Source organism: Phacochoerus africanus, chromosome 6, assembly GCF_016906955.1.
Source record: "Phacochoerus africanus isolate WHEZ1 chromosome 6, ROS_Pafr_v1, whole genome shotgun sequence".
NCBI lineage: Eukaryota > Metazoa > Chordata > Mammalia > Artiodactyla > Suidae > Phacochoerus > Phacochoerus africanus.
In genome coordinates this window covers 67,793,018-67,814,828 of record NC_062549.1, presented here as the reverse complement: position 1 = coordinate 67,814,828, position 21,811 = coordinate 67,793,018, and the positions used below count along the sequence as shown (strand labels likewise).

Below are 21,811 nucleotides of genomic sequence, written 5' to 3'. Positions count from 1 at the left end.
CAACTTGAGTTTTCAATGAAGGGCTCCTCTCCATTGTCTCATCTTCCTCTGAACGAAATAAGTATTACTCATAAAAAGTTCTTGGAGTTCCCTTGTGGCATAGCAAATTAAGGATGTGGCATCACTGCAGTGGCTCAGGTCACTGCTGAGGTGCAGGTCTGATCTCTGGCTCAGGAACTTCTACATGCCACAGATGTGGCTAAGTAAAAAAAAAAAAATTCTTCCATTTGATTTATTATTATAAATTACTTTAGGTGTATTATTGTTGCCTTCTCAGCCAGATAAAAAGTTCTCAAGGGAGTTCCCGTCGTGGCGCAGTGGTTAACGAATCCGACTAGGAACCATGAGGTTGCGGGTTCAGTCCCTGCCCTTGCTCAGTGGGTTAACGATCCGGGGTTGCCGTGAGCTGTGGTGTAGGTTGCAGACGCGGCTCGGATCCCGCGTTGCTGTGGCTCTGGCGTAGGCCGGTGGCTACAGCTCCGATTCGACCCCTGGCCTGGGAACCTCCATATGCCACGGGAGCGGCCCAAGAAATAGCAACAACAACAACAACAAACAAAAAAAAGACAAAAAAAAAAGTTCTCAAGGTTAGGAAGCAAATCGTACACTCTACTTCTCTACCTCATTCATCATTAAATCCAAGGCAGATGTTTAATAAATACTTGTTGACTCAACTGACTAAATGCTCAATAAATGCCTTTTTGACTGCAAACATAATAGATGATGCTATTTACTTATTTAGGGCCACACCTGTGGCATATGGAAGTTCATGGGCTAGGGGTCGAATCAGAGCTACAGCTGCACTGGATCCTTAACCCACTGAACGAGGCCAGGGATCAAACCTGTATCCTCATGGATACTATATTGGGTTCTTAACCTGCTGAGCCAAAACAGAAACCCTTTTTTTTGTGTATGTATCTTTTTAGGGCCGCTCCCACAGCATATGGAGGTTCCCAGGCTAGGGGTCAAATCACAGCTCCCAGGTGCCAGCCTAGGCCACAGAAAGGCAAGATCTGAGCTGCATCTGCAACCTACACTACAGCTCACAGCAATGCCAGATCCTTAACCCACTGAGCAAGGCCAGGGATTGAACCTGCATCCTCATGGATACTAGTCAGATTCATTAACCACTGAGCCATGATGGGAACTCCCAAAACAGGAACTCCTAGATGATGTTACGTAAACCAGCAGAATGCAAATTCTTTTTTTTTGTCTTTTTTTTGTCTTTTTGCCTTTTCTAGGGCCGCTCCCACGGCATACAGAGATTCCCAGGCTAGGGTCTAATTGGAGCTGTAGCCACCAGCCTACACCAGAGCCACAGCAACACAGGATCCGAACTGCATCTGTGACCTACGCCACAGCTCACGGCAAAGCCGGATCCTTAACCCACTGAGCAAGGGCAGGCATCAACCCCGCAACCTCATGGTTCCTAGTTGGATTCGTTAACCACTGCACCACGACGGGAACTCCAGAATGCAAATTCTATTCCAGGAACTGAACAAAGTGATAAAATATGATCCCTGTCCTCACAGTTAATAATTTACCAGGACAGACAGACTAACAACATACAATACAATAATTACCTCATGGTTGAAATGAACTGAGTATATAATTACATAATTACTAATACAAGTGTTGCTAAACAGAACTAATTTCGATAAGGAAAGGCAGAATGGCTATGTTAGCTTATGGAAAGGCCTCACATATGAGGAAATATTAATTTGAGTTGGGCCTAGAAGGATAATCATGTGGGAAAGGAAGAAGAAAAAGCAATTCAGGTAGAAGAAGCAGCATTTATAAAATAATGGAAGTGTGCATGTGAATATCATGTTCTAACACACTTAAACGCCTCTATACCTTTTTAACATTTATTTGTTTGCTTTTGGTCAAGTTCATGGCATGCGGAAGTTCTATAGGCCCAGGATTGATCCTGCAGCTCAGCAGCAACGCAAATAGCTGTGCCACCAGAGAACTCCCAATACCTTTTATATTTAAACATAGTAATTTGTAATCACTAATAATAAACATATTTAAAGAAATCAAACAATGATTAAAATGTCTAACAATCTAAATAATCTATTTGATAAATACTGAAATCTTTCAAACATCTATATGACAGTATAAGTTAACAGGCTAATAGTTTTGGTTTTACCAAAGAAATTACTCAAAAGCACAAATATTTAGGTTGACTAAAAATAAATATGTAGGTGGTATGATACATTTACTTAAGATTGATATGACCAAGCAATTTTCAATTTTAATATATACCATAAAAGAATAGTATGCATATAATTCAAATATAATGATCATATGCTATGTATTCTTAGTAACTATAAGAGTTTCATGTTTCCAAAAAGGGAAGGTATAGACTTGCATCAAGTCAGTAACGAAATCAGATAAACATAAACTCAGCCCTATTAACTTGGTTACATGAATATATGGAGTATAGTTGTCATTGATAAAAGAGGATATAAACTTATTTTTTAAAAAACATCATATACAGACCAAACCAGCTCAACCATCTGTCCCACATCCACTTCTAGCTTCAGTTCTGACTAAAGTGTCCTTAAGAAAGCATTTGTCTGAGTAGGTGACAGGGCACAGATGGACAGAGCAGACATCTGCCACACTGAGCTGGCTGGGAACTAACCAATGAGACAACCTGAAGGGAGGGTTCTGCCCAACAGGGGCCAAGTTAACAGACTGGCTCCCTCTAGGATAGAGACCAAAAAAATGAGAGAGCTAATCACTTAGGAATGAGTGGAGAATAGAGCAGGCTGCAAACAGAAGTGGATGACATAAGAGAAGGACTGGATAAAGTAAGAGAGAGAGATGGAAGAATGCCTGGAAGCCTGGAATTTTTATTTCATTTCCAGATTCCAAATGTGCATATTTTAATATAAATTCCCTTTCCTTGAAGTAAGAAAGCGGGTCATCTCATACTCTTGCTGCCTAAGGAACACAACAGCACAGTGATCAAATTAATTTTAATTCATTTTTAAGTACACCAGTAAACATTATCAGCAAGAATTATTTCCCCAGTTTGACTAACACAGAAGATAAAATAGTCCACTGGGTACTTTATTTTTAGTGTAACCTACTTCTGTGACTTGCCGAAAAGAAGCCTTTCAAAACCTGTTTAATCAATCAATGCACACTCATTTCACTTGCCTATAAGGACTTTTCATCTGTATCTCAGGCTACCTTCTGAAACAATTAGATTTCTAATGTCTGAGTCAGACATGCAGGTTACAGAAGTCACTAACCATGCAGGTGCTCAGGTAGTTCTAAACCCTGTAGCTGGCTCATTCAGTTATGTCCATACCTGCACCTCTCAGAACCACAGACCCTCTGATACAAGGGACGTACAGACTGCACTGCTGGCTGCCACAGCTGGATTACCACTGGGAACTAACTGTTCCCAGTTCACCTTGAAGTCTCAACATGGTCATCGTCTTTACTTCTTTCCCTATGATCATTTCCCAAGCTTGAAGTTCTCCTGAATTTCCTAAGAATCTTTATTATAAGCAACAACGGAGAAATTATTAAATGATAAAAGATAGAAAACATCCAGAAATATGCGACAGTACAAAGCCTTAAAAGGTAAATGGTAAATATCCTTAGATCTCAGGTATATTCTTTCTTGCTCTCTTTAAGTCATGTTTCTAGATTTCTTGGTTGGAAGTGAGGTAGGGAAGATGGATAGAGAATAATCCAGAAACCACTTATATACTAGCCACTGTACTAAGTTCACTTACGTATTTTTTAATTTAACCCTAACAACTCTAATAGTAGATTACCATTAGTGTGCAAAAGAGGAACCTGACGCTCAGATAATTAAAGTAACTGGCACACAAGTTACTATAAGGAAGAAATACAGAAGAATTCAAATCCAGAAGTATGGCATTCAAAGTCACAGACAGCCTAAACCTTTTGCTTCCTTGGTGGAACTCTGCCCATGTGTGACTAAAAATGTATTTTCTTTAGTTCTTCTGTATCCATATTGCTAATCCTTCCTTTGTCCTGCTGGTTTACATCTGGAAGCTCCTGGCCATACTGAGTTCCTGAGGAACCATGAACTGGCATAAGAGTCTGGTTATGTCTGTATAGTGCTTTCAAAACATCTGAATGTGAATGCTTTCCCCAGCTGCCTAAATTATTTATCATCTTACATAAGCCTTCACTCATTTAACTTATCTGTTTAGTCTTAAAAGAAGGTAATTTTCATGATATATATATTTCTTTTCAGATTATTCTGCATTAAGGTTATTACAAATATTGAATACAGTTCCCTGTGTTTAACAGTAAATCCTTATTGCTCATCTATTTTATGGATAGCAGTCTGTATCTGTTAATCTCATACTTCTAATTTATCCCTTCCCGCTCCCTTTTCCTTTCGGTAACCATAAATTTGTTTTCTATGTCTATGAGTTTGTTTCTGTTTTGTATATAGATTCACTTGTTTTTATTTTTTAGATTCCACATATTAAGTGACACCGTATTATGTTTGACTCACTTCCGTAAGTATAATATTCTCTAGGTCCATTCACGTTGTGGCAAATGGCAGTATTTCATTCTTTTTCACGTAAAAGCGTGTGTAATTTTAAACTGTACCCACCTCCACCCCTAACTATGAGAGTAAGATTAAGGGTCATTTAATGTTGCTAACTCAACCAGGCAAAAAAGATTTATAACGTCATCTCACTTTCTCCTCAATAAGGTTATTAGCCAAAGGGTATTTTATCATATCCCTACAACTACATTTCATTGCTACAATAAAGTTACTTATAACAAGCAAGTTAAAAACAAATTTTGATACTTCATGAAAATGATTCAAAAAATTCTCACCTAGCCCTAGACCTGCAAATTCATCAGGAGCCTGATCTTTTGTTCCAGTAAGAGATCCTTCTCTGCCTCTCACTGTTCCAGAAATGTACCGAGGTTTCACTCCAGTTCCTATAAGTTGTGCAAGCTCCAACTGACTGATGCACTTCAGAATCTTAATTACAAAAAGGAAAAAAATGAAAATTAAACATTGGCAAAAATATTTAAATGTATGCAGCTACAATTTATAAACAGAGACTAAATTCCAATCATAAAAAGCTAAATATACTTATCTTAAAGGTACTACATTAATTTTCTCCCCAAACACTTAAGCATGACAGTGATAAAATATTTAGCATTAGCTCATTTTATAAAACAAATTGCAAAGCTGAAAATAAAGTGCTTATACCTCATGCCATGAATTTCCTAAATAATTTCCATCTGTATGAGCCACTGTGATAAGTGTTTTGATTGTGTCAATGTTCTTCTGTTTCATTTCAGTAATCCCAGAGCTCACTGTAAGTAAGGTAAATCTTGCTAGTGCTTGGACATATGCATCTCTCTCCAGCTATGAAAAAGAGAAAAAGTATGCTTACTGGCTGTGAATACAACAAGGTCATCTCTAATTCCCTACTGATGAACTCTGTTTACTTGTTTAGTAAGTTTTTAACTGACAAGTCATGAATTACATATAATACCTCAAACTACAGTTTTTTTAAAAATTTTAAGATGAACGAAGCAGAAAAGGATGAATTTCTAAAACTGAAAGGCAATGGAGGTGTCAAATCAAGACAAGATTTTAGTGACAATAAATCATTAAAAAAAATTTCATTGAGCACTTATGTTTCAAGTGACTGTGGACTAGCAGAAACCTGATTTATAAATTTTCTCATTTTTTCTCTACTAAGTTAGACTATGCTTTTTGAGCTATAACAATCATAATTAAATGTGAAATAGATTTTTAAAAAGCAAGCAAGCACTGGCTAAAATCTACTATTAGACAAAGCATATAAATTACTAGAAGGGACTGTCTTCACGAAAATTATGTTCGAAGAGTTCGTATTGTGGCTCAGTGGTTAACAAATCCGGACTAGGAACCATGAGGTTGTGGGTTCCATCCCCGGCCTCGCTCAGTGGGTTAAGGATCCAGCGCTGCTGTGAGCTGTGGTGCAGGTCAAAGACGCGGCTTGGATCCCCAGTTGCTGTGGCTCTGGTGTAGGCCAGCAGCTATAGCTCCAATTAGACCCCTAGGCTGGGAAACTCCATATGCTGCAGGTGCGGCCCTAGAAAAGACCAAAAAAAAAAAAAAAAGAAAGAAAAGAAAAGAAAAAAAAATTATGTTTGAGATGCTTGGGTCTCTTAAAGATAACTGTTCTTAGGCTTAGGTAAAGTTATAAAGTAATATATATAAATATATAAAATGTGAAAAATATAATTCAATAAATACAAACATGAAACATATTTAAATACTCAGATTACAATAAAGGAAATCAGACTCTTGGAAACTCTGTACATAGCTAACATTCTATAGAGAAAAAAACCTGCAAACCAAAGTTATTTCAACCAATTTTAGACACATCAATAAAGAACTACCCTTCTAACTGTAGTTTTTCTGAAGCTTAATAAACATTGAGATTCATTTAAATTCCGTTATAAATTTAAAATTAGTTCTTAATAATTTCAACACAAGAAATAATTTAAACAACAGTAATGACATAAGTAATTTACGTTTTCCAGACTGGCTACAAAGGCAAAATTCTTTGTTACCTGAATGCTGAAAATGCATGCAATTCTGATCGCACATCTTATACCTTCCAGGCAAAGAGAGGCTACTTCAGTATCATCGCAGTCTTGTAGACCCACACTGAACGCAGCCAGAAAAGGTGTCCAAGCCAACTAGAATTAAAAATGTAAAATATATTATAGACATCTAGTGATAATTAAACTTTATGAAAATACTACATTAACATTTCTCAAAGCTTTCAGACAATAAATGATTTGAGGGAGTTATTTTTTTTAAAAAAGCAGAGTTTCCTGGCATAGTTATTTGGAAAGCTTTCTTCCTCCAGAGGAAAAACTATTAATGTTGCCTGGGCTTAAATAAATCGGAGAGCAAAATTATAAATTTGGGACAGGACAGTAGGCATATTTTAAGCATAGTATCTATAAATTATTCACATTAATAAAAATGGGAATAGTCAATACTCATAAATTACATTAATTTTATGCCTGATGTCAGAACTCATCTCTCTCTGTAAGCTTTGTCCCTTGCAATATTTCATGGGCTAATTTTATTTCCAAAAAAATCCTTTCAGCCTTTTTCTACTTGTAACAGTTACATGATTCTCTTTTCTTTAAGCCTGCTCCCTGAATATCATTTAGCCTTATTTTTTTGTGCATGCGGTTCAAATATTTTACATTGAGACATCAATGGCATCTCTAGTTCCCAGCTGGAAAACATTCTAAAAATATAGTTCAATAAAAATACATCTTCATTACAGACTGTGAAAGCCAACAAACACTAAATTTTATCAAAACTGAAGAGCTTGTGAAATTATAATGTAAAATAACCAAAAAAAAGAGAGCTACCTTTGACTACTGAAATCCTAATATCGAAACATATATATATATACACACACATAAATATATAGAGAGGTGTGTACATGTGTGTGTATAACTTTGAAACGTGTGACACAAAAGTATTTGCTGCTTTTTAGTAAGTCAAAATGAAGCAAAACTATATATCTGTATAGCCATACACATTTAAAAAAATGTTTGTACCAGTGTGGTACAGAAACAACAACTGGACTTTTTAAAAGATCTAGAACATTTTTAGCATTATTAAAGAAAAGAGAACTACCCACACCATTGCTTGTACTGTCAGAAAGTTAAGTAAAAGTGTATAATTCCTAAACAAAGGAACCTAAGCCCCAGTCCCTAACTTCTAGTCCTAGCCTTGTCACTTATTTAACCTACTTCTGAACATTATATTCTTCCCCTTTCAATACGTAGACTGACACTATTCAGAGATGTGGGAAACATATGAAGTGCACTACTTTTAAAATACAAAGCACCACATGAAAGTAATAAACGACACATCCTATTATAAATGAAAACAGCACATCTGTCTGGAAACCTGCGTAATATTTTACATAATAAGTATAAGGTTCTTCAGCCAGTTAAAAAAGGTTTAACTCCATTAAACATTAAAGAAAATGATTTCTCTTATCAAATCATACCTAAATAATATCCAGGGGCAGTGAAACTGGCCCATCAAATGTATAAACCTCTGTAGAATACAATTTGGCAATATGTAAAAAGATTCTTTTTTTTGTCTTTTTAGGGCCGCATTTGTGGCAAATGGAGGTTTCCAGGCTAGAGCTGAATGGGAGCTGTAGCTGCCCTGCCTACACCACAGCCACAGCAACGCCGGATCCGAGCCATGTCTGCAACCTACACCACAGCTCATGGGAACTTCAGATCCTTAATCCACTGAACGAGGCTAGGGATCGAACCTGTGTCCTCATGGATGCTAGCCAGATTCGCTCTCAGAGCCATGACAAGGACTCCTACAAAAAGATTCTTAATAATATTTATATCCTTTAGTATTATATCACATCCTAGGAATCTCTCATTTTTTCCTTTACTTGGCCCAATGCTTATTTACTGAGCACTAACTACAAGCCAGGAATTGTGCTAGATATTGGGAAAAGTCAACAGAACAGTCCCTTCCCCATGGAGTTAAAATCTAGTAAAGAAAGAAATATTAATTCAAAAATAAATAAATGCTGTTATAAATGTAATGAAGGAAGAGCATAGCAATTTATGAAAAGGGACCTAATTTAGAACAGAGGGGTTAGAGCAGAAGTCTCTGAAAAATAATATTTAAAGTAGAAACTACTCAGGCAAAGAAGGAAAAAGCATTCTAAATAAAGGACACAGTTTGTATGAATGCTCTAAGGAGAAAATAATCTACACCATTCTAGAAATGGAAGAAAGCCATAGTAGCATAGTACTGCACCATAGTAGGAGGCAAGAAATCTAGCGATGAGGTTGGAGGCCAAGTGGAGGCCAACCACAGAAGGTCTACAGACTCTCTGGGTGTATCATCACAGTTGCAAAGTCAGTGAATGGTGTCAAGGAAAAAGGTGACATTTCATTTTATATTTTAAAAAGGACATTCTGTTCTCTATACTGGGTAAGAGAAGCACAAAAATAGACATAAGGACACCAGTTAGTAGGACATGACAGTCATAAGAGTGAGAAATGAAGGTGTCTGGAGAGGTAATGACAGTAGAAATGGCAGTGCAAGGAAATGTTCTTAATTCTAGTTTAGAGGATGAGTTTAAATAAACTACAATTAATCCAGAGAATAGATCCTAAGAGCTGTTTATGAAGAATGTTTAATGACATGAGGAAACACTTATGTGATAAACAGCAAGATACAAAATTCTATACATAGTAGTATCACAACTGTTTAATTAAGATAAAGAGTAGTATATAAACAACAGAAATTTTTTCTGAGTGGTACAATTATGGCTAGTTCTTTGTTCTTTTTGTTTTTTTTATCTCCCCTTCTCTTTCACGAAAACATTTGAAAAGAAAAACAAAGGTATAAGATTATTCAAAACAAAAACAAAAAACTGCTGTATAGTTTATTTAATAATAAAGAGAAGTGTTTCTTTTAACACCACTTTCTATATTATGTCAGAAGAAAGGCCAGCTGTACTCCACTATTCCTTCAACATTATCTCCCAGCATCCTGCTCTCATCTTGTAACCCTCCATCAACTTTTAGAAATAATCACAAAGACCCTGAAGGAAGGGAAGAATGGTAAATTTTAGAGCTCAACTCTTGTAAAGTCTTCTTTATCACCCATACACATGTGTAGTTAATGTCTGAATGAGAGCTCGAATTATAATCTTCAACCTCCCCAGACCATCTAACCACACTACCCTAAGAAGTGGAATGGACTTTTACCCATCTACGCTTCTTGAATTTGACTAGACTTCCCTCCACTTCCCTACAATCCTTATGATGCCTGCTTACTCAATTCTGGAATTTGAAGAAAGGGTAGAAAAAAAGAACAGGAAAATGAAGGCATGAGAAATCAAATTTTAAAGAAGCAGTATCATTTCTACTAGATCTATACACATAAAGAATGCTCCCTTTTGTTCCTGACTCAACTTTCCAGGCCCCAGGCATACTCAGAACTCTCAGATTAGTTCCTCGGCCAGAAGCATTGAAAGAGAGCAAGAGACTCAAGATTATTTTGAGATTTCAGAAAGTCCAAAGGCCTAAACAGAACTCATTTAGAGGAAACCAGGCCAGGGATTAATTCTCCAAAATCTTTCTATTCTTAATTCTTAATATCATACACCTATTAATTGCTAACTGTGCATATCTTTCATCATTCTCTTTAAGAAAAATTTTACATTTGCTATCTCCTAAATAACAGGGCTTTTATTTCTGGGTCTAGCCTAATGGATATTATATAACTGTATTTCCTTAACTTAAAAATATGCTGAATAGCAGTATATATAAATGTATATAATGCAGCCAAAAGTTACTAGGAACTTTTACCTTAAACATGGGTCTCACGTGCTCCAAATGTGTTGCACTTGTGAAAGGTGCCTGGACATGGCTCACAGCCTCCATGAGTGCTTTAGCCGTCTTAGCCATTTGCTCCATTTCTAAGTTGTACAGGAGTCTTCTTTGTTTTTCACTGGCTACATCTGAAACAGCAAACACTATTAGCATTAAAATGTAAAGCATTTAAGAATGCTATTTTGAAGTTTAGTAAAAAATGATAAACACTACCAATTAATACTAATTAAAAATAACATCCAGACACAAAAGGTCACATAATAAATGATTCCATTTAGACAAAATATCTGGAGTAGGCAAATTCATACAGACAGAAAGCAGACTGGTAACAGCCAGGGGGTAGGAAAAGGCACAGAACCTGGAGTAACTGCTTAATAGATACAGGGTTTTATTTTTGGGGTGATGAAAATGTTTTGGAACTACACAGAGGTGATGGTTACAAAACCCAGTGAGTGTACTAAATACCACTAATTGTTCACTTGAAAATGCTTCATTTTGTGTTATATGAATTTCATCTCAAAAATGAACCAAAAAACCCCTAAACTAGGAGTCAGAGATATGTGGGAAACCTATGGAAAGAGAAGAGAGTAGGTACAAATCTGTCACAATGGTAGAGAAACAACCCAAAAAGGAGCTAGGCAAACAGAGGAAGGTCAAAGGCAATGCATCCTTGTATGACACATGCTTGAATGGCATCTCCTGAGTTAACAGTGGCCTTGGCATGTGGGGTGATTTTAGAGTGTTAGCACACAACCACCTCCTCCCCCCACCAGCTGTCAGTGATTTCTTCTACCCATATAGAATAGTCCAGGGAAAGAGAGATATGAAGATGATGTTACATGGGTAAAAGGAAAAAAATGACATCAGGTAATTGACATCTATTGAAATGTAAAAATGAAGTCTAGATCAATATACTTAATTTTTCAAGCAGAAGAAAATAAAACTACCAACAAGTAAACTGCTCATTGGTACTGGACAATTAAGAGCCAAGGATGCCAAGTTTAAGATTTGGCTTTGTCACTCTTTGGGTTTTAGGTATAGAGATTTTAACATAAGTTTTTACATTACACTTAGTTTATAGCATCTATGATTCTAAGTTTCCTAACCTCTCTGGACTTCAGTTTTCTCAACTATAAAGTAAGAGAGAACCTCCTAAAATTCCTTAGAATCATTCCCTATGTTATTCTAAAAGATAAGGCCATTTATACTCCACTATTCCTTCTAACATTATCTCCAGGGCCTCTGACACTCATTTAATAATTCTTTATCAAGTTTTATAAATACATATATCACACAGGCCTTTCTGATCCTCTCCTGTTAATAAAAATTTGCTACCACAATCTGTTCTGTTAGGTGAAGCCTGAGATTTCATTTCCAAGTGGAAGTTGCTCAGACAGGCAGAAGTTCTCTTCCATATTATGGAGCAACTATCCCTCACCTCACTCCTGCAGTTGGATTTTGGATCTAATTCAATCACACTGCAGAGAGAGAGAGGAGAGAAGAGAAGAGAGAAGGAGAGAGAAGGAGAGTGGGGGGAGAGGGAGAGTGACAGAGAAGATGGAGAATGGAGGCAGGCCAACAGCTGTCTCCTACAGCTGGTCAGATCTAGGAACTCCACAGTGATATAATTTGTTGTGCATCTGATTTCCAACCCCAAGAGCTCCCCCATGATGCTGACCTTTCCCATCTCCTTGAATCACCCCTACTTCTAAGCTTCTTATGTGTAATGAAAGGTGAACCAATGGAAATCAACTGCTTGAAGATGACAAGGAGGCAGAAAAAAAGAAAGAGTTGAAGTCTGCCTATTGGGATTGCCTAACCAATCTCTCTGGTCTCTAAATCGTGCTGAGATTACAAGTATATGCTAAATGTACACCAATCGGTGCATGTTATGTAGCATTTTCCCTTTCATCATTGATCAGTGCTATCCTTCTTCAGGATATGGGAAAAAACACAATCAGATCTGCAAACTGTATTATAATACTGCTTAGAATAAACTATACTTGATTTATTCTAAACTAAGTAAAAAACCTTTGAAGAACCCTTATTTTTCCTCCTAAACAATCAGGATTCATTGACTCAGATACTTACTTTGTTTACTTGATTTTGTAGGGATTGTTAGTTCTTTTGTTTCTTTCATTGATATCTTTTTTCCAGCTATTTCATTATAGATGGCTGATAGATACTCTTCAGGAAGATCTTTACTATCATTGATACCTCTATTCATCTTAATGTACTGTTCCTTTGTCATTTTATTTTTAACCTAGAAATGAAAAAATGTTGTAATTCCTAAAAATTAAACATAAAAATACTAATATAAGAGGATTTAAAAATACTTTGAGGTAAGTGGAAAATACTAAACAAAGCAGACATTAAAATGAAAAAAGGAGTCACAGAGTATGAAGGCAATGAAGAAGGAGACTCATCCTGACATATACTAACTCACCTTGCTCTGATGTGCACGTGAGTAACTTGTAATAAGAAAACAGAGAGACTAAATACTGAAGTTACTTGTTTTTGCCCAAGGTTTAGAGCTCTAGCCAGAGTGTTTAAACAAAGGACCATGACTGGCAGTTCTCTTGTAGTACAGCGGGTTAAGGATCTGGCATTGCCACAGCTGTGACCAGGTCCCAGAGGTTCAATCCCTGGCCCAAGAACTCCTACATGCCATGGGAGCAGCCAAAAAAAAAAAAAAGACCATGACATATATCAGAAATATATGTTATTAAAAAGATTCAAATCTTATTTCAGAAGACCATAAATGTTCTGCCAATGATTTAATAACTGATTTTATATAACAGTGGGTGCAGGAATAAGAGCTGAAATTTATTTAAAATCAGATCACAATCTCACTGACTGACTCATCACAGCAACTGAATATTAGGTGATCTGGACAAAGTATCCTTGGAACATTCTGTCTAGTTTATGAGTACTCTGAACAGGAACATCCTAATGCGTATCTTAGTAAATCAGCTGAATACGAATTTGTTGTTTATAAGATGGTAGCCCAGTCACCAAACTTGGGTATTAGCACAACCAAAACGTTTATGCTTTATATTCCCCAAAACCCAGGTGGGAAAGTCTTATAATGGTTGTGAAGATACATGTATTTATTAACTCAATATATTCCTACCACCTTCCATAAAGAATTTAAAGCATCTTTAAAGATAAAGTTCCTGTAAATTTATAAGACAGTACATAGAATAATAATCAAGTAAGTCATCAGATATTTGCAAAAAGAGAAACCAGAAGGCCAAAGGATATCACTAGGATACAACTACTTATTTAGTTCTGAGTACTCTGTCAAAAGAACTTTTTAGCTATGTCAGAAAGGGTGAAAGAAGCACCTTTCCTACCAAAAAAAAATTTAAATGTTATCATAAAAATATTCAAATGTAATTTATTATTACTCAAGGGGAAAAAGCTCTAGTATACTAAAACTTTAAAAACTAATCGAGTCGTGGCACTTAAAACATTAAAAAAAGAAAGCCATTTCACCTGAAGTTCTGGGGAATAATGAAAAAACAATGACCCAAGGGTACCAAAATAAAAGATCACCCAAGTGCTGCCAGGAAGGCTTACGAAGATTAACATCACCTGGAAATTTTAAACATGGCATAATCTTTTAGTACCATGTCAATGAGACACAAAGACAAGCCTCAGGAGAAAATGGGAAGGAGCAGTAAAGCCGTTTTCTGGATCTGGGTTGGGAGATAGGGTGGGAGCTGCTAGCAAGTTGGAGAAGGTAATACATTCATTTTAGGTACACAAAATAAAAATACAGTGCTCAAAGAGCACAATTCTGCCACAATGAGATTCTGGAAGAAGTAGAAAACAATCTTATTTTCTTTTCCTGCTTATTTTTTATGGAACCCTTTACTTTTGACTTTTATCCTCATGTACTTAAATTAAGCTGTGCCTAATTAAGTTTCAGTGCTTAAATCACTTAAAGCCAACTGTTACCAGGATGAAGATTAAGAAATACAAAAATATTCAACATGTTCTAAATGTACCTCAAAATTTTTTAAAAATTCATTGACTCACATCTATATATAAAAGGTAGTCTAACTATAAATATTCCAGGTGAAAAAGGAACATAAATGAGTTGCTAAATTCACCTATATCTTAACTCTGAAAACAACTAAGAACAGGGAGAATTATTTTAAGGGATTCCTTTAAAGTTACCTGTGTTCTTTAAAAAATGATGTCATTTATTATAGATCATAAATCATATGTTTTAATTATAAAATTAATTATGGGTTTAATTTCATCTTTTTTTGGGGGGGGGGTCTTTTGCCTTTTTAGGGCCACACTCATGGCATATGGAGGTTCCCAGGCTAGGTGTCTAATTCTAGCTGCAGCCGCCAGTCTACACCACAGCAACTCGGGATCCGAGCCACATCTTCGACATATACCACAGCTCACAGCAATGCTGGATCCTTAACCACTGAGCAACGCCAGGGATCAAACCCACGTCCTCATGGATGTCAGCTGGGTTCACTAACTGCTGAGCCATGACGGAAGCTCCTGTCTTGTTTTTTAATGGCCATACCTGTAGCATATGGAAGTCCCCTGGCCAGGGACTTAACTTGAGCAGCAGCTGCGGCAATATCAGATCCTTTAAACCACTCTGCTGAGGCAGGGATCAAACCTGCACCCCCACAGTTGGATTCTTTTTTTTTTCCCTGTCTTTTTGCCTTTTCTAGAGCCACTCCCGAAGCACATGGAGGTTCCTGGGCTAGGGGTCTAATTGGAGCTGTAGCTGCCGGCCTACGCCAGAGCCACAGCAACGCAGGATCCGAGCTGTGTCTGCGACCTACACCACAGCTCACGGCAATGCCAGATCCTTAACCCACTGAGCAAGGTCAGGGACTGAACCCGCAACCTCATGGTTCCTAGTCGGATTTGTTAACCACTGAGCCACGACGGGAACTCCCCCACAGCTAGATTCTTAACCCACTGCACCACAATGGGAACTCTGGTTCAATTCTTTAACAGGCCACTCAGTTTCATAGGAACTCATAAGCTGTTCTTTGGCTGCAGGCTGTATCAGAGCACAGGATGGCAGCCAGCAGCCTGAAAGGGAGTGGTATGATCACAAGCAGTTGCTACTGCTAGACCAGGGCCTAGACACATGTTCTACCGACAGCAACAGTGCCATGCAGACAGGACACTAATTTCAAGATAATACTCTCTAACTGGTGTGTGTTCAGAAACTTTTAATAAGCTGGGTACTGTGAAAAGGACATTAAAGGAAGTTTTAGAAAAAAATAACACAGAAGAATGTACATATACAAGATGATAACACACAGATGCATGTAACATTCAGGATTCACTAACAGAACAGAAATTTATTAAAAGTATGACAACCTAAAATCAAAGAGAAGCAGTATAAAATGTAATTCTGCTTTGGGCTTAGACGGAAAAATCAGACAGAAAACTCTTAATATGAAAATACCTAAGTAAGTCTTTATCTGTAGACTGCTTTATAAAACCATGGAAAAAAGTATCATGCTAGATAATGGAAGCTCTGGAAGTGAGCTGCTTCCACTATGCTGCCAGTAATAAGCCAAAGCCAAATTTTAAATGACTAAAATCTTAAATGATTTTTTAAAAGAGCACTATAAAAAATCAAGTAAAAGCACAGTTGTTGAGTTCTGGTGTTTAAAACTATATGCATATAGTCCCTTCATCACACATTTGGTTTATACTTTCCCTATCAATCCTGTCTTACAAATCTCAAAACACACACCCAAAACTCCCTATACTGCAAATTTAATTTCAAACTTATTTATTTATTTATTTATTTGGTCTTTTTAGGGCCACATCTGCAGCACATGGAAGTTCCCAGGCTAGGAGTCAGAATGGAGCTATAGCCGATGGCCTATACCACAGCCACAGCTACACCTGTGACCTGCACCACAGCTTACAGCAATACTGGATTCTTAGCACTGAAGGCCAAAGATCAAACCTTTGTCCTTGTGGATACTAGTCAGATTCATTTTCACTGAGCCACGACAGGAACTCCTAATCTCAAACTTTATAATTTTTCCAGTACATCTCAGATTAGTAATAAGTATAAAGTATATTTCTCATCCTAAGAATAATAGATATCATTAGATGCCTATCCCTAAGAAATATTAAGAAATTCCTGCAGATAGGCTGTTTATAATTTCCCTCAAGTTTTTGGAAACTAAGCATAAAATACCTAAAAGGTTAAAAATAACATTTTTGCTAGCAGGCAGCAGAAATCAAGTGATAGTTCCTTAACATCACTTATGAATTTTATGAAGCAGATCAAATTTAAACACTTCCTGGATAGCTGATATTTTTAAATTGTGGTTTTTAGGTGTAATGGTGTCATGGTTATGTTTAAATACAGTATTCCTCTTTCAGATATAGATACTGAAATAAATGCAGATGAAATGATAAGATACCTGAGATCTGCTCCAAAATGATCTGAGGGGAGAAAAGGGATATAAATGGAATAAGACTGGGAGCTGGGGGATGAGAACATCAAGGCCCCACTATACTAAACACTCTACTACTTGAAATGTTCTTTAAAAGATGGTTTATATACATATATAATGTTTTCCCATGTTGTAATCGGCACTGGGTAGAAGATTAAAATTTATCTTAAACTTTATAGAGCGTCAGTCATGAGAAAGACAAATACAGACTTTACAGATATTTAGAAGTCTAATTAGAACTACTACCAGAAATTGCATTTGTAAAATGTACGCCATACCAAATTACATACACTGGTTTGGTAATTGTTTTAAGTAAGTTAGGATTAAAATTTCAGCTATCACTTTTTATTGTAAAACTGGCTTGAAGAAAACATACCTGTGGACTGTGAAGATCAGTGGTCAGCATGATAATTGAATATGCCAAAACATAAGCAGTGTCTGCACTAGCAAAAAGGGTTTGTCTGGAAAAATAAATGCATCATGTTATAAACTTCTATTATTTACAGTTACTTAAATAACACCTCAAACCCCATATCTCTTTTAATTTCTCTTTCAGGAATTACATTCTATCATATTACAATTTCTTATCAAACTGTCTCATCACTTCCCTAAGGAAGAGAATCTAAGTTCCCTCAGGCAGGGGAATTCCCAGAAGAGGGTCAGCAGCCAGTAAGCCCTTGAATTTTGCTTACCCTTGGTTGCATTCTAGGTATCTTGCAGCAAATTTTTCCATCAATCGATCAATTTTCTGAGCTTCCCCTGGAAGACGGAATCCTTCCAGAAACATACGAAGGGCTGAAACGAAATCCTTTCCTGAAAAGTCATGTTGGTCCACATATGCATACATGACTTCTTTGTTAAATTTATCATTATCTCCCAGGAATTCACCCACTTGAGTCTAAAGAACAAAAGATAGAAATTGGCATCCTAATGGAATGTTACATTTCCCGCACAACCATTTTTATATTTTTAAAGCAGAGACATTCATGAGATCCACAGATTTTTAACTATAGCATTAACTATTTCAAACATGAAGCTAAAAGTTAAACATACTAAATGTGTTTATTAAAAAAGAAAAATAAGATATTCTTGTTCAGAAAAATTAAAAGGCAAAATTAAGAACAGCTAGGTTATTTTTACATAATCAGGAGGGCATTTTAAAGGGGTAATATACACTATTACTAACTTAAAAAGGAATTTTATAGAAATGGTCAGAATGAAATAACATGGTATTCTTACAGAGTCTAATCTTTCCTCCTGATGTAAGAACTGGGCAATATCTTCAGGTGTAGTGCCAAGCATCCCTTGTTCTTGGAGATACTGTATTCCTCTCTTTGGTTTCTTAGTAAATCTAGATGACATTAAAGTTAAAAGAAACATTAGAAACAGACAAACTCGTGTATTCCCTGAAAAGATCTTAAACTGCAGTAAACTAACTTTCTAATGGCATTTACAAAACAGGAATTTACTTAAAATAATCAATGCATGAATATACAAAAAATACTACATTACGCAAAGTTTATTTTTTTCTTCTTAGGAAAGGCTCTTGGTGGAAGGCGATCTTTATCACTGCTACGTACCATTTCACAGACTGTGAGATAATGTCACATAGTAGATGAACTGAGTAAGGATATAAATACTAAATATCTCCTACTTGTAATATACATATTCTCCTTAGTCCTCAAGTAATCTTGCCTCATTCTCATTACAACCACTGGTTAATTCTAAGACTACTTTTAAAATACAGAACCTGGAGTTCCCGTCGTGGCTCAGTGGAAACAAATCTGACTAGTATCCATGAGAACTCAGGTTCGATCCCTGGCCTTGCTCAGTGGGTTAAGAATCCGGCGTTGCCATGAGTGGTGGTGTAGGTCACAGACACAGCTCGGATCTGGCATTGCTGTGGCTGTGGTGTGGGCCAGTGGCTACAGCTCCAATTTGACCTCTAGCCTAGGAACCTCCAAATACTTCGGGTGTGGCCCTAAAAAGACCAAAAAATAAAAATAAAATACAGAACCTGAATTTTGGTGACTGTTTAATCACAATCTGACGGCATTATTTCCTTTATAAAAAATATTTAGATAGCCAGTGTTTTCAAAATAAAGTCCACACTGATTAGACTGACATACAAACCTTTCTCAACATAACTTGTTTCTCTCATCTCCTCTCTCATCTACTCCCACACATCCTCCCTCATTCCTTAAACACAAAGCACGTGCAGTCTATCTCCCCTACATGTCCTTTACCTGCTCTGCTCACTGAGGATTTCTCCTTCATGCTTTAAGATCCAATTCAAAAGTCACCTCTTTGTTCCTAAGTCATTTACTTTCTACCTTTATTGTTCCAATATTTACTCCAATACCTCATCACCCATCACCGGGGTGCTGCAAGAGTTCTTTTTTTTTTTTTTGTCTTTTGTTGTTGTTGTTGTTGCTATTTCTTGGGCCGCTCCCGCGGCATATGGAAATTCCCAGGCTAGGGGTTGAATCGGAGCTGCAGCCACCGGCCTATGCCAGAGCCACAGCAACGCAGGATCCGAGCCGCGTCTGCAACCTACACCACAGCTCACGGCAACGCCGGATCGTTAACCCACTGAGCAAGGGCAGGGGCCGAACCCGCAACCTCATGGTTCCTAGTCGGATTCGTTAACCACTGCGCCACGACAGGAACTCCTGCAAGAGTTCTTAATTGGTCTCCCTATCTCTTGTTTTGCTCACATTCCAATCCATCCTTCAGACAGCTGGCAAAGTCACCTTTCCAAAACAGAAATCTGGTGCTGCTGTTGCTCTGCTTAAAATCCTTCAATAGTGTGCCAACGCCAAGAACAAGACAAAACCTCCTTCACATGGAGAATAAGGCCTCTGTAATCTGGGTCCAACTCAATGCTCTCATCTCACCTCCTGCTACTACCCGCCTCCCCACCCCACCCCTGCCACGCTGAACTATAGCCCTCAAAGGACCTTTCCTCTGTGCTGCTGCCCACGCCATTCTTTGTCTGATATGTGCTTCTCTGCTGTGTCCTCCTAATGATTTTCCTGTCAAGGCCCAATTAAACCACTGCCATGTACATAAATTAAAATCAACCATTTTCACTGAGACAAGCACAATTTCTGCTCTCTAGAAGCTCTCACTCTGGAAAAATAAATATGATTTTTAAAAATTATAATAGTAAAAACTCAACAAATAATGTATCCACACAAGGTGAAAAGACAGCACAGCATAGGAAATGACTAATTAACAGAGATGATCTGGCTGCATTTCCTCGAAGGTAACTTCGGAACTGAGCTTTGAGGAGTGATTTTAAACAGTAAGGGAAAACATCCCAGACAAAGAGGAAGAGGTCACACTAATACACGAAAGCATAAAACAGCATGCTGTTATAATAAATAGCTCTGCACTGCTGGAAAAATGAGGTGAGATAAAGAAGTGGCAGATGATGTAGCTTGGAGTCCAGGAGATTTAAATCATGAAGGGAATTATATGCAACTATAAGAAGCTGTGGCTTTAGTCTCCAAAAGCAAGAAAAGGGAGAAAAAGCAGCACATTTTCATTCAAGAAAGCTTACTCTAGCTAAGTCTAAGACTAGAGAATAAGACTAAAGAAAGGAAGCCAATTAAAAGATCATCCTCATCAAGACACAAAACAGTGATGTGACTTAAAACAGCAGCTAGGGGAGATAAGAGAATAAACTGCAGAGATGTTTAGTAAGTAGAATCATTTGGATTTAGGAAAAATAAGACCCAATAGAGAAATCTAAGGTAATTTCCAGGATTCTAACACATAATCTTAGTAGGGTGCTGAAGTTACTAGCCTAAGTAGGAAATACAGAAACCACAGGGTTTTCTGTTTGTCCTCTGTTTTTGGCAGTATTGGGGGGCTGATTATGGAAACTGATAAATTTGGTTATGGACATGTTGAGTGTGAGAAGCTATGCAATGTCCAGGGGAGATGTTCAACAACCAATCGCAGATGAGTCTGGACTTTAGTCGAGTTTTTATGTTAAAAGTAACACTTGGGAGCTGTGAGATGTTGGCACATCGCAGCTAAAGTCATGAGAAAGAGTATGTTCATCTAGAAGCTAAAAAGTAAGCAAAGGGTGGAGGGCAGACCCTGGCAATGTTCCGATGTGTGCCTAGGATAAAGAGCCTATAACAAGACTGAGATGACGTGGTCAGGGGATAGGAGGGACAGGACAGAGTGGTGGCATGAGAGGGAACAGTCAGGGCAGAGTATACTGGGAGCACAGCCATAGGAAAGCACTCTCCTCAAAGTGTGAAGCAGAAATCAAGCCCAGAGGCTGAGAGAAGCCCTGGAGACTGTGGTGACAGCTGTCTGAAGGCCTGTCAGGGCTCCCTGTCACTCCTAAGCTCTTCAGAGAGGGCTGTCCTACCTCAGCAGCATGCTGTATAATACTCCGTTAGGGATGTCACACAGTACTATTAAAAAATATTTTGTGCCCATACTTAAACTATAATCTTAATATAAGGACAAGGACCTTAATGGTTCCTGGCACACAATCCCAAGGACCAAGTATGAGTTTGCTGAGTGACCAGCAAAATTTCAATATGAATATGTTTATACATACTAGACCTTGAGCCCCAAGAAACTAATTTCATTCATCTGGTTTTCCCAGGACTTTGCATGATGTCTAGAACAGATGGGACCTCAATAAATATTGACTGGAAAGTTAGAATAAATGAAGTATTGATGGCTATTTCTTTAGGCAATTTTCGAGATTTTATAATTTTATGACAAAGAATATGTGTACTTTTTGTCAACTTTTCTTCTTCATTATTATCACTGATAAAAGGGCACTTGAACATTCACCAAGAGCCCAATGCTTAGGATTCTGGAAGAAATGCTTTACAGCAGTAGCAAGCCAAGTAAACATACAAAGGAATTTTTTTTTA

The 21,811-nt window shown here is 37.4% G+C and overlaps 1 protein-coding gene across 2 annotated transcripts in view; it reads right to left on the bottom strand.

Moving 5' to 3' along the window:
- ARFGEF1 (ADP ribosylation factor guanine nucleotide exchange factor 1) overlaps positions 1-21,811 on the bottom strand; it is a 147,060-nt gene that overhangs the window by 43,061 nt on the left and 82,188 nt on the right. For both annotated transcript variants that reach the window (XM_047783799.1, XM_047783800.1), the window contains exons 15-22: positions 18,141-18,252; positions 17,594-17,799; positions 17,278-17,362; positions 12,523-12,694; positions 10,408-10,559; positions 6,592-6,720; positions 5,234-5,392; positions 4,849-4,999 (exon numbers count right to left, since the gene is read on the bottom strand). In XM_047783799.1, the coding sequence (XP_047639755.1) occupies positions 4,849-4,999; positions 5,234-5,392; positions 6,592-6,720; positions 10,408-10,559; positions 12,523-12,694; positions 17,278-17,362; positions 17,594-17,799; positions 18,141-18,252 (1,166 nt within the window). The remainder of the gene's footprint in view (positions 1-4,848; positions 5,000-5,233; positions 5,393-6,591; positions 6,721-10,407; positions 10,560-12,522; positions 12,695-17,277; positions 17,363-17,593; positions 17,800-18,140; positions 18,253-21,811) is intronic.